General features: G+C 37.5%; 2 protein-coding genes across 11 annotated transcripts in view; one reads left to right on the top strand and one right to left on the bottom strand.

Moving 5' to 3' along the window:
• Positions 1 to 14,940, top strand: part of SHANK2 (SH3 and multiple ankyrin repeat domains 2) — a 515,992-nt gene that overhangs the window by 438,781 nt on the left and 62,271 nt on the right. The window lies entirely within an intron of this gene.
• Positions 1 to 14,940, bottom strand: part of PPFIA1 (PTPRF interacting protein alpha 1) — a 254,395-nt gene that overhangs the window by 229,237 nt on the left and 10,218 nt on the right. For all 10 annotated transcript variants that reach the window (XM_069857397.1, XM_069857392.1, XM_069857390.1 and 7 more), the window contains 6 exons: positions 4,211 to 4,312; positions 3,241 to 3,405; positions 2,325 to 2,399; positions 1,767 to 1,868; positions 1,295 to 1,516; positions 495 to 641 (listed from right to left, as the gene is read on the bottom strand). In XM_069857397.1, the coding sequence (XP_069713498.1) occupies positions 495 to 641; positions 1,295 to 1,516; positions 1,767 to 1,868; positions 2,325 to 2,399; positions 3,241 to 3,405; positions 4,211 to 4,312 (813 nt within the window). The remainder of the gene's footprint in view (positions 1 to 494; positions 642 to 1,294; positions 1,517 to 1,766; positions 1,869 to 2,324; positions 2,400 to 3,240; positions 3,406 to 4,210; positions 4,313 to 14,940) is intronic.

Raw genomic sequence — 14,940 nt, forward strand, 5'->3', positions numbered from 1 at the left:
CTAGTTAGAAAGTGATTGGCTCAACAACCATTTCTGGTTTATAAAGTTGGACTACTTCATGTCAAGTGTGTGTCAAATTTCCTCCCACAGTAAGGCCACATTTATTTCTATTACAGGTTTTAAAAACCACTACACACTACTCAAATTTTACAACTGTTTTAGCTTAAAATGAGTAATTCTCACAGATGGAACTAAAGATGCTTAGATACACGTATAACAACTTAAAAATCCACAACAGGGACAAAAGCCCTGCTGCACCATGCACTAAAATGCTCAAAATCATTTCCCCCTTGCAGTAAACTCTCCATTTCTAGAGTAAAACCCTGTAGAGTGCACTCCCTCTAGTTACTGAAAAACAATCCCTAACAATAACACATCACAGATGATAATTTAACTTCCTCTGAGGAAATTGGTTTAGTGCAGTATGGACATTTAATTATTTCCATTAGTTTTATGCTAAGCAAAGCGTACTTTAACTTATTACAAATTACAACCTGTCGATGCATGGAGTCTTTAGTGGCAATTTCATTTTCAAGTTTGTCATTGAGGTCATGCACAGATGTAGCTTCACGTTGTGCAGCGAGGTAGCGTTTCTCAAGAGTTGTGATTCTCTCTTCCATGTCCTCCTTTTGGGCCAGAGTCTGCACAAAACGAGACAGAATTCAGTCATTAATACAGGGTGTAAATTTTCAGTGATCGAACTGAGGGGAAGAATTCACAAACTAATAATAATTTTAAAGGAGTCAGTCAGTAAAAAAATGAAGCAGAAACAATAGTCTTTGGCTTAAAAGTTCAATGAACTTTTGTTTTCTAAGCAATGAATGTTTTAAAAAGACTTTTTTTCTATTACAATTCAGACCTGGTACTTACTTTTCAAACACAGTAAGTCTTTAATTCCTGGGGACAGTCAGAGAGTGTTCTTGGATTTAACTAAGCTCCCTTTCTATTTAATAAGGATACAGTAAACAGCAATACACAGGACCTTGGGGATTAGTGACTGATTAGTAAGAGGAGCTGTCAATCACACCATGAAAATTAAAGTGATTCCTCAACGATGTATATCTTTAAAAATTAAACTTGATGATTAAGGTTTGTATTTCTGACAAGATCAAGCACCTTTTCAAGAACGTGTTATGCCTTGCAATGCTAAATTTCTAATATAATGTACTTGTGAAGTATCTAGTAAATCATAGGCATCCAAAAGCATAAAAGCGTGACTGAGCACCAACAACACTGAAATTTCATACAGCAGTTGCATTTGTGGCTACCCAAATATTGACAGTTTATTCCTCACCTCTCGTACATCTCTCTGTAACTTCGTATTCATTTCTTCAGATTTTATTAAGTCTTTTCTAGCTGTGTCAAGATCTTCTTCCAGCTCTGTCACTCTGCTAGACAAAGCAGTAAGGCGTTCTTTCATTTGTGCCTGCTCTTTGTTCTGCTTATCTATGATGTCTTGGAGTTCAATCACTTTAGTAAGGTTTTCATCATGGCATAAAGAGCCGTCAGAGGACCGCTATTAAACAGGGGAAAAAAAGCATTTGCATGTTACACAGAAATTTAAAAAACAAGCTGTAAACTTAACTGTAAACAACCCCCACCCCCAAGACAATTTTATTATTGGATAGACTGCGAAAATTGAAATTACGGTAACTAAGTTTTTCCATTAAATCACTCATTAAAGTATTTTATTACAGTTAAAAATTAAAATATTATAGTTAACGATTAAAAATCAGACATGAGCTGAAAAAAGTAAATAGCTGTACCTTCCCATTTGTAGTTGGTGTATTTTCTTGTTCATGATTTATATCCAGCATCCCATCTGGAATTGCTTTCTTCTGATTATTTTGCTCTTTCAGAATCATTAACTAAAAGGAAAGAAAAGTTTATATACATATGTTTCACATCAATTCCTTTCTCACTAATAATATAAAGAACAGCTGCAAAAGCAAAGGAGCAAAATAACAATTACTGATTCTGCCTCAAGGTATGTATTCATAAAGTAACACACAGGCATTCAAAAACTTATGCATTACAACCCTAAAGTTCATATTTTAAAGCTACAGGAACTCTTTTTGTTGGGATTTTTTTGCTGGGGTTCTTTTAAGTGGGAGCTGAGTAGGTGCTTTTTGTGGTTTTTTCCTTTCTTGCTCTTTCAAAGTGTTAAGTCAAGTTAAAAATTATAGTTTTTATAGTGACAAAAAAATCAACCAAAAACAAGAAGTGAAAGTGAACCTTAGTAACCAGATAAATTGCTGTGTAGAAATATTGATTTAACATCCACAACGCACACCTGAAGACTTCCTTTAAAAAAAGGAACCTACCTCTTTATGCGTAGTACCCAGTTCTTCTTCCAATAAGCTACATCTTTCAAGTGCTACTCGTAACCTCTCCCTTACCTGAAAGGGTAATTTCAAATAACGTGAATTCATTCAAATAAAGAAGAAACCTATCTCATTTATTGCTATGCCTTTACAGATAATAAATGACATTATTTCCATTACACCTAGATCTGCTTAATCTTGAGTCCTTACTTGTTACAACATATGCTACACAAACCCTTCTAGAAAAATAATGCATTATCTTAAAATCTAGCCTTTCCTTTTGTCATAAACAAATTATATGACAACATGACCACACATTTAGGCAAGAATTAAACATATCAACAATTTGCTTATCCTTCTGTAAGGCACAGAGCGTGCATGCTTATGCATGGAAGAAGAGACAGATTTCACATACAAGGTTCATAAAGTTAGGCAAACTGAGTTTACAGCAAAATTCACAGTAAACTTAACCACTTGCATGTCCTGCTGCCAACACCAAGCACAACCAAAGGGCAGAATTCCTTTAATTCAGCTTTATTTTATATCACAGTGCCATTAGATTCCTCTCCTCCTGTTCTCTCTAGTTAATTTCTTGTATTACATCATCAAAAGGCTAAATACTGCTATTATACAGGTAAGCAAATTTATGCATTGCTATGAGAAATATAGCGCCCCTGAACCATACTTAACTTACATCAGCACAGTTAATGAAGCACTAGAATAAATTACAACATCTTGGCTTAACGCAACATATTAATTTAGGAAAGCAGTTACTAATGCAGTTACAGCAAAGCCACTGTATCTTAATACAGAAAAAGTTCAGAGACTTCTGCAACTTTAGTATGAACAACTGCATGGTCCACAGAAAAGAAAGAGCGGACAAGATGAGAAGATGTTAGCTACTATATTTCATTACCTTTTCATCAAGGGCTTTGTGGTGCTCAAATAAAGATTTTAGTGCTTTGAGAACTTCTACTTCACTAGAAACTCCTGCTGGAGACTGAGCTTGTCTCTTTACAACAGTCATTCTGAGAGACCGCTCATGCCTGGAGACAAGACACTCCAAATGTTCCAGTAGTAGCTACAACAAAATAAAGGAATAGCATTTATTTCTGTCCTGCATAGCTGCAGAATACTTTGACTTCCAAAACATCAAGTAACTAGATGATCTTTAAGGTCCCTTCCAATCCAAGCCATTCTATGATTATATGTGAGAGGTTTCCCTGCCCATGGCAGCGGGACTGGAACTGGATGATCTTTAAAGGCCCTTCTAACCCAAACCATGTTATGATTCTAGGAAGTTTAGAGTTCTAAACCTCAAATCTAAGAGCAAGAGCACTGCATCAAGCATAAAGACCTGCTTTTAACATTTCACCCACACCAGAAGTTGTATCAGAGCTAATGCACTTCCTACCTCTCTTTCAGTCAAGTTTTGAAATGAGGTTTCTACCTAACCAGGCTTTTCAGTTCCGCCACCAATCTAAAGAACTGCAAACTCATCAGAAGGATACACACAGAAAATGCTCCAAATCTGAGGACAACTGTTTTGCTGGCAGCAGCGTAAGCTGCTGAAACAGATTATTACAGCTTGCCCACTCTATTCCTCTGATCTTGGGTGTTGCATGATTACAAAACTTTAACAGCAAGAAAGCTGAACAACAGAGAGCAGCGCAGTCTTACAAGCTTTTCCTGATTCCACATAGCAGTATTTGGAACTGTGTATAAGCTTCCAAACTTTCTTAATCAACACATATTCACAAGTCCAGGAGGATTCATGTGCAAATATCAGGGGAAAAAGTACTTTTAGCATTTCAGATTCAATAGTGCTTCTCTCCATGTAGTTGGATGCTTTAACAACGGTGTTGTTGAAGAAGAAAGGAACTAACCCTCGTATTATTTCTTTCTGCTTTCAGTTCAGCGATTTCTTCTTCCCTTTCAAGCAGCTGCTCCCTGCACACATTTAGCTCTTTCGTAAGTGCTGCAAATTCCTGAAATATACGAGAGAGAAATATAAGCACATCAAATACAGAGATACAGTGAGAATAGATTCATATGAACACTTGACACGATTCCTTGAAGAATTCATTTCAGACACCTAAGACAAATACAGTTGTATTAGTCGTGCTAAGCAGGCTTAAGGTTCAAGCACTTAAAACTGTTACGCTGCCAGATGTAAAGGTAAAAGATATCTGATCAGTACTTTTGAGGACTCCTATGTGTCTCAAGGCAATTACCTGAGTATGCCTGCTATGCAAAAGGAAAAACCTGCTTGTAATGCACTTTGTTATTGTTTCAAAAAGTTATTTATTGGGTTTTTCTGGATGAAAGCTGAGGGAGGCATAAAAAAAAACAGCACTAAGGAAAAAAAAAAACAATCCCAGCAAAACACGATGAATTTCAAGTCGGTATTTAATTGTGAGAGACAATGCATAACCCTGGCATCTACCAGAATACACAGGTTACTTCATAGAAATCATGCAACCTTGAAGCTTCACCATGAGGACTCAAAACCTTTACATATATTTATCTACTGAAGCTACATACAAGGCTTTCTTTTATACCTCCTTTCAAGTCCCACAGAACGGACCTGAAACAGCCCTTTCCTTACTGTCCTGCTAGAAATCTCCAAGGATTAGAATCAGCAGCAAGTGAGCCCCTGGGCTCAGAGCCTTCAAAAGGCTTTCCCTTCAAATTCAATAAAGCTTTCACTAAATAAAAATTAATCAAAGTGAAGTAATACATAGAGTGAAAAGCCATCAGGAAACAGGAATTAAGCTAACTGACAGCAGTTACTTTATGTTTACTTGAATATTTTTTGAACATGAATATTAGTCAAATTCAAACAAGATATTTCCAAATTTTAGGGTATCTGTTAGGAAAACATGATTGTACTGAGTATCTTTAAGTGCTGTCACATCTTAAACTATTCTATGATTCTATTGCCACTCTATCAACAGCCTCGCTACAAATACTCAACATAAAAGGCATTTAAACTTTCTATCCACTCAGTGGCCATACTCTAGATAGAATGCAAGAATACAACTATACACAACATTCATAAGCAAATACTGAGCCTAACCTACCTACTTACTCTGGCAGAATTTAAGTTGTAATCTGAATCGCATTAGAAATTATTATTAACAGTAAGCGTGAATTTGAACAAGTCCATGCTTCAGAAGACTTTGCAGGAAACAGGAAAACAAACCTCGTGTCATCAACACAACTTAGGACATGAAAATAAATATGCACTGGTCATTCCAATGGCCAGTGAATGCTTCAGAATCTCTTATATAAGAAAACATCTAAATGCTAGTAAACAAACACTGGTCTCCCCTGTTGTCTATAAGGAATGCACTAAACAGTAGATCAGTACAGCTGAAGCGATGATCAAGACAAGGTGAACAGGTCAAACAGCCAACTAAGACAAACATACTGTGGGGAAATACATTCTGTGCACAAATGCTGCCTCTCTCGGTTTTCTAGACTCTGCAAAATATAGTGCTTAATAGAGAGCAGCTGCATACCAAATACAAGCTTAAGACAGAGCCATTTTGCAGTAAAATTCACAGTGACGGAAAACACACTTAAAAACTAAACGACATCAGTTAATCATCTGTAACTTCTAATAGGCAGCTAAAATAAGCAGATACAGTCAAAAGACACTGCAAATTCCAAGATTAATTTGGAACATACTTTTGACTAAAAAGACAATATACACCACTGCACAACATGTACTACAGTGAGCTCCTTTAGAATTGACTAATGTATTAGGCTTGTAAAGGTCACTATGAAAAAGAGAGCAATACCACCACCACAGATACAGAATCCATCTCAATAATCTCTCTTCCTAAACAAAAATCTGTTCACTGGAAAAACAATTCAGTATAGTCCCCTTAGTTAATCAGCAAATGACAGCAAAAGCACCTTAATTTCTTTTCCTTTTTCAATTCCTAAAAAATTATTTCTTTAACACACCTAATTACTCTTGCGTGAACATTTTATTGCAGTATTTCACTTGCATCCTTAAAAAAACCCAAACCTGGTTTATTATTTTCAAGTAAAAATCCCTAGAAATACACTTATTAAAACAACCTAGTCTGTCAATATAGCTACTGGAACTTTTAAACACACAAAACAAACTAGAAAAGTTTCCTGAAAATAAGGCAAACCAAGAAAGGAAAAGCCTACTTCAAGGTTCACAAGAGCTAATGGAAAAATTAACTCCATTATGAGCATCCCCTGTAGAATGCTCCTTCGTATCTCGATTTTTTTTCTGTACCTTTAACATCCCATCCATGCGAGCTTCCAGGACTCCCAGACACACATCCCTTTTGCTGTGAAACAAGCTTTGGTAAGCCAGAAAGTGGTTCTAAACTTGAAGTATTTTTACAGACCCTTCCCTACTTATATTTATGCATTTGATAATTAAGTACCACTGAAACTACCAGAATTACTAATCCCAGGTATTTGCAAAAAAAACCCAAAAAAACCAAAAAAAGAACTTATTTTCTTGGTGATGCTTTTGCCCTTCTCAAAATAATTTAAAAAACCCTTAATATGCCACCATCAAAATTTACAAGCATCACCATTACACAGTTCTCCAAAGGACATCAGGCTGACATGGAACATTCTATACTTTCCCAGTCTCTACCTCAAGGCTTGAGGACAGGATAAGACAAGAAGTAGGAATACCAGACACTGTTCTGCCATCCTTTCTCAACTTACAATCACTGTGTGGCATTAAAACACATTTAGCTAAGACACACACGAGCTCCAGCTTCTAAAAGGCAGCTGTATATTTGAAAGGAAGTCTATTCACTCTTCAAACAACTATAGCACGTACAGTTCTATTCCGTTGCATACATATGTGCAAATATAAATTGTAGCAAAAACATATCATAATTATGACATGAACTGTCACACTGTCTGACGACCCATAAAAGAACAATGTGCACAGGAATTTATACTGCTGCTGCATAAACAGACTGACACGTATTTCTCACATTGCACAATACTACCATTGCTGTTTGTTTTGACAAAATATAGTTGTACGAGTCCCCTAAGCTGCCTAATAAAGAACACTTGAATGTCCTTAGTTTCAGTTGACATTGCCAAAAGACATGTCCTTTCTAGTTTTAATACTTAGTTCAACAGTAGACAATTTGTGATTCCCTCAAGCAGTTCAGAAGGAGATAAACTATGTGCAACTCTGTCATCTCAAAAAAGTTTAAATTGCCTCATAATCTCCTCCTTGGTGTTAGATGAATGTACAGAAGATTAAAGGGAAAAAAATTCTGAGAAACTCTTCTACTTATCCAAAAAGTTGTATCACTTTTCTGCAATGAAGGAGGTGACTGAGAATATCAGAACAAAGTTCTGTTCTGCTTCTTGTTGCCATCAATATAATAAATATCCAACTGTAAGTACTGATAAAATGCGACTTAGAATAAGCACTTCAGTGCACTTATAAGAATCAGTTGGAGAGTGCCAAATACACTACATATCCTCTGTTGATTAGAGCATACTAACAAACACCCATACCCTGCACTAAACTGAAACATTTACTGACGAAGGAACATTCTGACCCAACCAGACCATTCCAAATATGACACTCCTGCTGCCAGAAATAAATACTCTCAACAAAAAAGATAAACAACTAATTTTGGTGTTGTTCAGTAACACATTTTCCGAGGTGTTTTCTTCTACCAACTCCACAATTTTTCAAAGCAATAGCATTTCTTGTACATCAGTCTTCAGAATCGACCTTCAACCTTCAGCGTTTCAGAAGCCGCAACAAATATCCTTCCAAAAGTTGGATCAACCAGTGTCTATCTGTCAAGCCTGCGCGTTTCCGATGTCTGAGCTGACAGTGACTTCGTTACTTGTGAAACCTCAGTCCGGGAACGTTACAGCTTCTGGCAAACAGGTTCTCTTCATGTAATTTATAGGTTCCATAGACAGTACATGAGAAACCAATAAATGCTGTATGACAGGAAAGAGTATTTAACTTACAGAAAAACCTGAAAGAAATGTAGGGGATCCTGGAGTGTCTATTAACATAAGCTGTGTATCAGGGGCGATCTACAGACAAGGAACAGCAAGTTTGCCTGGAATTTGCTCAAGCAAAAAAAATTTATTCCACAACAAGACAGACTGCTACTCTTGAGTGCATAAGGAATCATGGATTACAGGCAAAAACATGACCAGAAAGCTTATTTAAAGAAGGAAAAGACATAAAAAAGAAACTCACTTTAAATTCAAAGTAATTACTATTAAACTGTCAAAGTATTATCTCCCGGCAATACAAGGATGAAGATACAACCGCTTGCATCCTTAGGAACATCTCTGCCAGAAATATGTGAGTGGAATCTATCTGTTCAATCTCCAAGTAATATTTTATTTTACTGTTAACATTCTGTTCTGTAGCCTATGCATCACCCACTCAAAAACCTGAGAAGCTGGAGAGCATCTGAAGAACAACTGGGGAAAGCACAGGGCATCAGGAATGGGAAAACAATGGAATCTGAGAGATTTTCCCATCGTGTTATTTATACAACACCTAAACCACAATTATTCCAAATGGTGCATGCATGAAAATGACAAATGTACAGTCGTAAACAAAACAATCAATCAAAGAAAACCTGAACATCTAAGCTTAACAAGGTATTACAGAGCCACTTCACTAGGGGTTTAAGGTAGCACACAGTGACCAATATCCCAAATACATCTGGGCGTTCCTAGCAAGCATTGTACCTATTAAGTCACACCAGTTCAGTTGGTTATTTTTTTAAGCTAACAGTCAGAATTATGAAATAGTTTGAGGGTATTTAGAGTGAAAACTGAAAAGAATCAACAGGTTTTAACCATTAAATCCAGCCTTCCAAGAAAACAGTGACACATGCTTTAATAATAAATCAGAACAACAAACCACCAACATAAATTGTGCTTTGCCTGCTCCGTGTAATAAATCAGAATGCTTTCAACCTTTCCATATCACCGGCATGTGATAATGGGAAAGAGAAAAATCAACTTAGAGTGTGTAAAGAGAGCTTTTTACCCAGTGAATAATTTCCAGTAATTTCCAGTAATAATTTCCAATAATTTCTAACCCGGGAACATAAAACTTATTTCAAGCATCAAAAGAACTAGTTCTATGAAATAAGGTCTTTTTTCTTGTTCTCAAAACCCCCAACAATTTAAAAGGGGATATAAGAAAACACTTTAAGTAATATTAAAATATGGTTATGTTAAACACTTGTGTTTCAGACCACTGAGAGTCTTCTCATGCTCAAAGCAGCTGTTATTCCAACTAGAGCTAACCACCCGCCAAAGTGAGAATATACAGCAGTTTATAATAATTAATTCATCAGCCTCCTTACCTATTTCTCCCTAAGCACAAAATGTTTCATAACTCAGACCATTACCAAAACACAGGTGCAGATTTCTCTCCTATTAAAAAATTTCTCACACTCCAACTAGTGGCTCTGAAATATTTTAAAACATTTAATGCTACCTTTGGTCAACTCAGAAGTCTCTGTTTTCCTTGACTCAAAAAACATACCTTTTTTTCTCTAGCAAAAACTGTAACAGCATGAAAACACTCAAGTGAATATTGCTGGCAAGTGACAGACAGTGACTAATACTAAACCTGAGTAACGTACCATTCCAGTCCTCTTTTTCAGTACCGTATTCTTCAAGCTGCTGGGATTGACCTGCCTAAACTTTGTCATTAACACTGCTCAATCCTAAACAGGCAATTAAGTTATAAAGTGTTTACAGTTGCGTAATGTTATTGCTCTGGAATGAAACTCGTTTTCAGTCCACTTTGGAGCTGAAAGTACAATCAACCACCCAGCATTTGACAAGCAATGAGCAAAAGAACACTTAACTCACAGCCAGTAGGTACCAAACATACACCCAAGAGCAAAACTGAAAAGCTTATAACATGACCAAGTCTCCATGGTTATAAATAGGTTTCCAGTTACCATCCTGAGTGAGTTGCTTAAATTTACATGCAGTGGTCACCAAGCCTGAACTCCAAAGCACTAAATCTGGACTTCATTGCTTGGAGCTTTCAGGAAGCTCTGTGTGTCAAAGTGCAAGAAAACATAAACGAAGAGGAGTATTTGGCAGCTTTGCAAAGAGGAATGCAGAAGAGGAAAAGGGAGGTAGAAACACATCAGTTCCATGTTCTCCCTGCTGTAGCTCCCCCTCCTGATCTAACACATTTCTGACAGACATTTCCTAATTGGGTGGGGGGCATAAAAGTACTAGAATCATAGCGGGGCTGGATCCAGCCTCTCGCTCCTTGAAGGATCAGAGGTCTTCCTTTCACCACACTAATCAATGCTCAAACTCTCTACACATTACAGAACAGTTTGGAGAGTGAGACTGTAAACCTAGCACACAGAGGAAAGCACAGGTACATTGAGGCCAACTACTCTCCATTCATTAACTACAGCCTGTACAAACCACCCAGACCCGGGAAGCCATTATGGCCTCTACTCTTGCGTTTAATATTCCCTAAGCCCAGCAGAACAGTGCTGTTGTGTACACAAGACTGGGGAAAAGCTTCATGCAAAAATGTATCCTTGTGCATCACTGTAGAGCCAAAAGTCACTGATTATATAACATACTTTACACTGCAAGGTGCACATGCCCTCTCCGAGCATCTTCCAAGCTCCACCACTAATCAGGTCTACATACAACACACTGAATATAGTAGTCATCTATGCAACAAATGATATCTACAAGACTGCTTGCTGGTGATGTGCTGGAAGTCAAAACTAAGCCACAGCTGCATCCTACAACTTCTTTGTAGGTCTGTGAAATTAAGGAAAGAAAACCTTAAGTTGATTAAATGTGAAAATGTCATCCAGTTACTCCTCCTCTGGTTGAACAACTTGCAGTTTGCAAAGCACCTTCCCCACAGAGCCTAGCCACTAGCCTTGCAATTACAGAAAGATCAAGAATCTATAATTTTTCCAGGTAATTTTTAAGCTTTTCATCAACCTAAAACCATTGCCAGCATCTGAGGCTTGTTCAAAGTACGACAGATCACAAAGGCTGCATTTTCAGTTAACCCAGTGGGGATACTACCCTTTTTCACCACAGCCTTTTTAACACAGACTTTTAAACTACTTTTAAAGCCACAGATGTGTATCAAATATCAGATATTCAACCAGTGAATAATTATGCCAAAGGATTTCTTTTTTTTCCAAAGGGCTTTCTCCAAATTACTGGGTAAGTTGGGGCAAACACTGCAACTTAGCATGCAAAGAGATCTAACAAGAAACAAAAAAACCAAATGCTAACTAGAAACACTAGTTTCTAGTTTTAAGCTATTATCTTCTCTTGTCTTTGTAGAATACTTTTAAAAGCTTGTCCCTACTGAGGTAATACTGTGACTCTTCCAAGTATAGAAGTCCAAGAACAGAACCATTACAAGTGCTGTCAGGTAACGCTGCCTACCTGCAAGCACAAGAAATACAAAAGCACTCTTCAGACTTGCATGAAGCTTAGCATCCATTCATATGCAATGGTGGCAGAAAACCTTCTTCCATCACATGGCTACATTGTGGTTACGCAAAGAGTTCCACCATAGCTGCTCTCAGGTGTGCATGAAAACATCTCCTGAGAGGGCAGATATTGCACAAAAGTATTCAAAGCCAAGCTCGTTCAACTTGGAAAATGTACAAGATCAGCTAAAATATGATCAGGAAAACTTTAGTCATCACTGAAAAACAGGCTTTTCAACTATGAATGTGTCTGGCTAATTTGTGCAGAACTGTACTGTTGAGACAGGTCAATAATCAAGTAATCCTTTCCAAAATCATACCAGTCCAAATACCAATATTCCAGAAGAATATTTCACCTTTATACATAAATAAGTTTACAATACTTGGAGGGTGTTAGAAAAACAGATGCCTCAGTTACACTCTGAATCAGTGGATTCTAAGGGTTTCATAACATGAATTACCACATTCCTGCTCCCCTAGCCTCATCTATTTTGATTAGTAACTAATACTGTAAGTAGTAGCACAACTTCTTACTTGTAGCTTCAGGCATCTCCATTTTTGGAGTCCATGTCAGTGAAGAAACCTACCCACACCCATACCCACTGTGGCAAAAGGAGAATACAGTTGCACTTAATTAAAGAGGAAGAATCTTGCATTACCGGTTTGACAAGGTGTGGGACAAAACCAGTCTCCATCTTTAGTATGACACTATAGGAATTTCACTGAAGTTTTTCTTCTCCACATAAAGCTGGTCAAGACTTCCTGGGATTCCACAGCATATAATGCTCCTCAAAAATGCCAAACTGTAACCCAATTGCAAGATACGCTGAGAAAAATGTAACAAGTTCAGTAGTTTCCCAGCGATCCTTCATTATGGAGGCTAAGGAGCTACTATAAAAGCTACAGCAAGCCCTTTAGCCCTTTAAGTTGTAAACAGCATTGAACTGACCATTGCCTTGGACAAGAAAAAGTATGTATTTTTCTGTATATCAACTCTAAACATACTGCACTCACAAAATATAGCACAATTCTGGCTCAGCTGACATTTAATATTAAATTCCTATGCCTTTTATGAATTAAAATTTATTTAATCCTAAATACTGCATTCTACCTTGTTTAAAAAATAAAACCTCACATGCCTAATACCTCACTATCTTTCAGAAACAGACCCAGGACAAGATCTTTCATGCATGATTATTCCAGTGACAAGATACTTCTGCTTGCAAGAACTGTAAGCAGCAGCTGAGGTACTGTCCTGCCCTATTCAAATCATTCACCTTGGCCTCTAGCTGTCAGGTTTAGTTCTGTGGCTCTTACTTGTAAAGTACTTTTTCACACTGTGCTAAAAGGGAGTGCTTGGGAATATCTGAATAACAAGGCTGGCCAAGCCACCCTCATTAAACAAGCGTCAACATGTACTTCCACCTCACTGCTCTCCTATTATATATATAATTTATTTTGCCAAGTGATGAACGCTTCAGTCTTATAATTTCAAACTTGTTTAAGCAAGTAATACACAAGGAGTACAGATACATGCCTTTAGCAGGAAATTCAACTTACAGTCTCTTTACATTTTATTCGTCGAGTTCTTTGTACTCTATCACTCCAGTTTACATGTTAAGTGAATTTACTGGGCTAACTGAAGCTAAATATATACAAATATGCAATATTTAGAATAACTGCAGCTGGACAATTCCACAGAAAAGTTGCTCAATTTTCACAAATAAAAAAAATAAAACTTTTTTGCCCGTGCAAAAAGGGTATCGTCTCAGGTCTTACAGCAGACAAGTCTAGTATTGAAACACAGAAAAACTTAGCTCAGCAACATAGATTAAGTGTCAAAGAGTTGTTTTATGGGGTTTTTTTAAACTTTCTTTAACATTCAAAGTAATTTTGTGTGCCACAAAAGATATCCGTAACTACCTGAACTCAAAACTCATGTTACCTCACAAGACAAAACCAGGGATGGGGATAACTCCAAAAGGCAGGGAAGGAAAAAACCAAAAGCCAAGGGCAGCCTGTTAATATGTTGTAACCAGTAACAACTGCTGAAGCAAAAGATGGATTGGTTAGGAACTTGTTGCGAGGAGAGGAAGAAGCTCCTAATCTACACTGGACACAAACGAGGGAAAGATGATGCAACTAGGAAACCCTGCAGCCTCCTACTCCATTGAGGGAAAAGGCATGCTTGGCCCATTTCTCCTCTACTGCCTCCCAGGATTTAAATCTTTTCCAACCATTGCATAAAATACCAGAGAGTGTTATGTGGTCTCTAAAGACTACAGTTCCGACAGGGGATCAGAGTTACACCAAGGCAAGTATCAGCATAAATAAGATTACAGGAGAGGAAAAGGACGGCTTCTTTCCCACACAGAAAAGTGGCAAGAGCTAAAATCCTAAAAAGCTTTTTCATTTCCAGTTCATAGTAAGTAATTCCAGATTTTTTTAAAACAAAGGCGCAGTTTTTGGAAGATAATGTTGTTGAACCACACCCTCAAAGACATTCAGAAAACTCAAGCTGCATGTTCTAAAAGAAATACATTACTGGATGCACCTGCTTCGTGTTCTTCAACACAAGGTTAAAAGAATTACGACATTGCAAACTTTTTGCATGAACTACAAAAAGAGGATAACATTGCATGAAAAATATATTACTCAGGAATTATAAGTTCACAGTTGTATCCCAAAACATCTCTGAAGTTATGTAGTCATTCACCCAAACATAATACAGCAGATAGAGAGCTTTGAAGAGATATTCTGAAGTCAGAATGGGTTAGGTTGGAAGGGACCTTAAAGCTCATCCAGTTCCAACAGCCTTGCCATGGGCAGGGACACCTTTCCACTGATCAGGTTGCTTAAAGACTCATCAAACCTCACCTTGAACACCTCCAGGGATGAGGCAGCCACATCTTCTCTGGGCAACCTGTGCCAGTGCCTCACCACTCTCACAGGAAAACATTTCTTCCTAGATCTCACCTAAATCTCTCCTCTTTCAGCTTAAAAACATTCTCCCTCATCCTATGTCTGCACGCCATGATAAAGAGCCTCTCCCCAGCTTTCCTGTTGGCCCCTTTTAAGTACTGGAAGGCTGCTATAAG

The sequence above is a fragment of the Phaenicophaeus curvirostris genome, chromosome 5 (genome assembly GCF_032191515.1).
Source record: "Phaenicophaeus curvirostris isolate KB17595 chromosome 5, BPBGC_Pcur_1.0, whole genome shotgun sequence".
Lineage (NCBI taxonomy): Eukaryota > Metazoa > Chordata > Aves > Cuculiformes > Cuculidae > Phaenicophaeus > Phaenicophaeus curvirostris.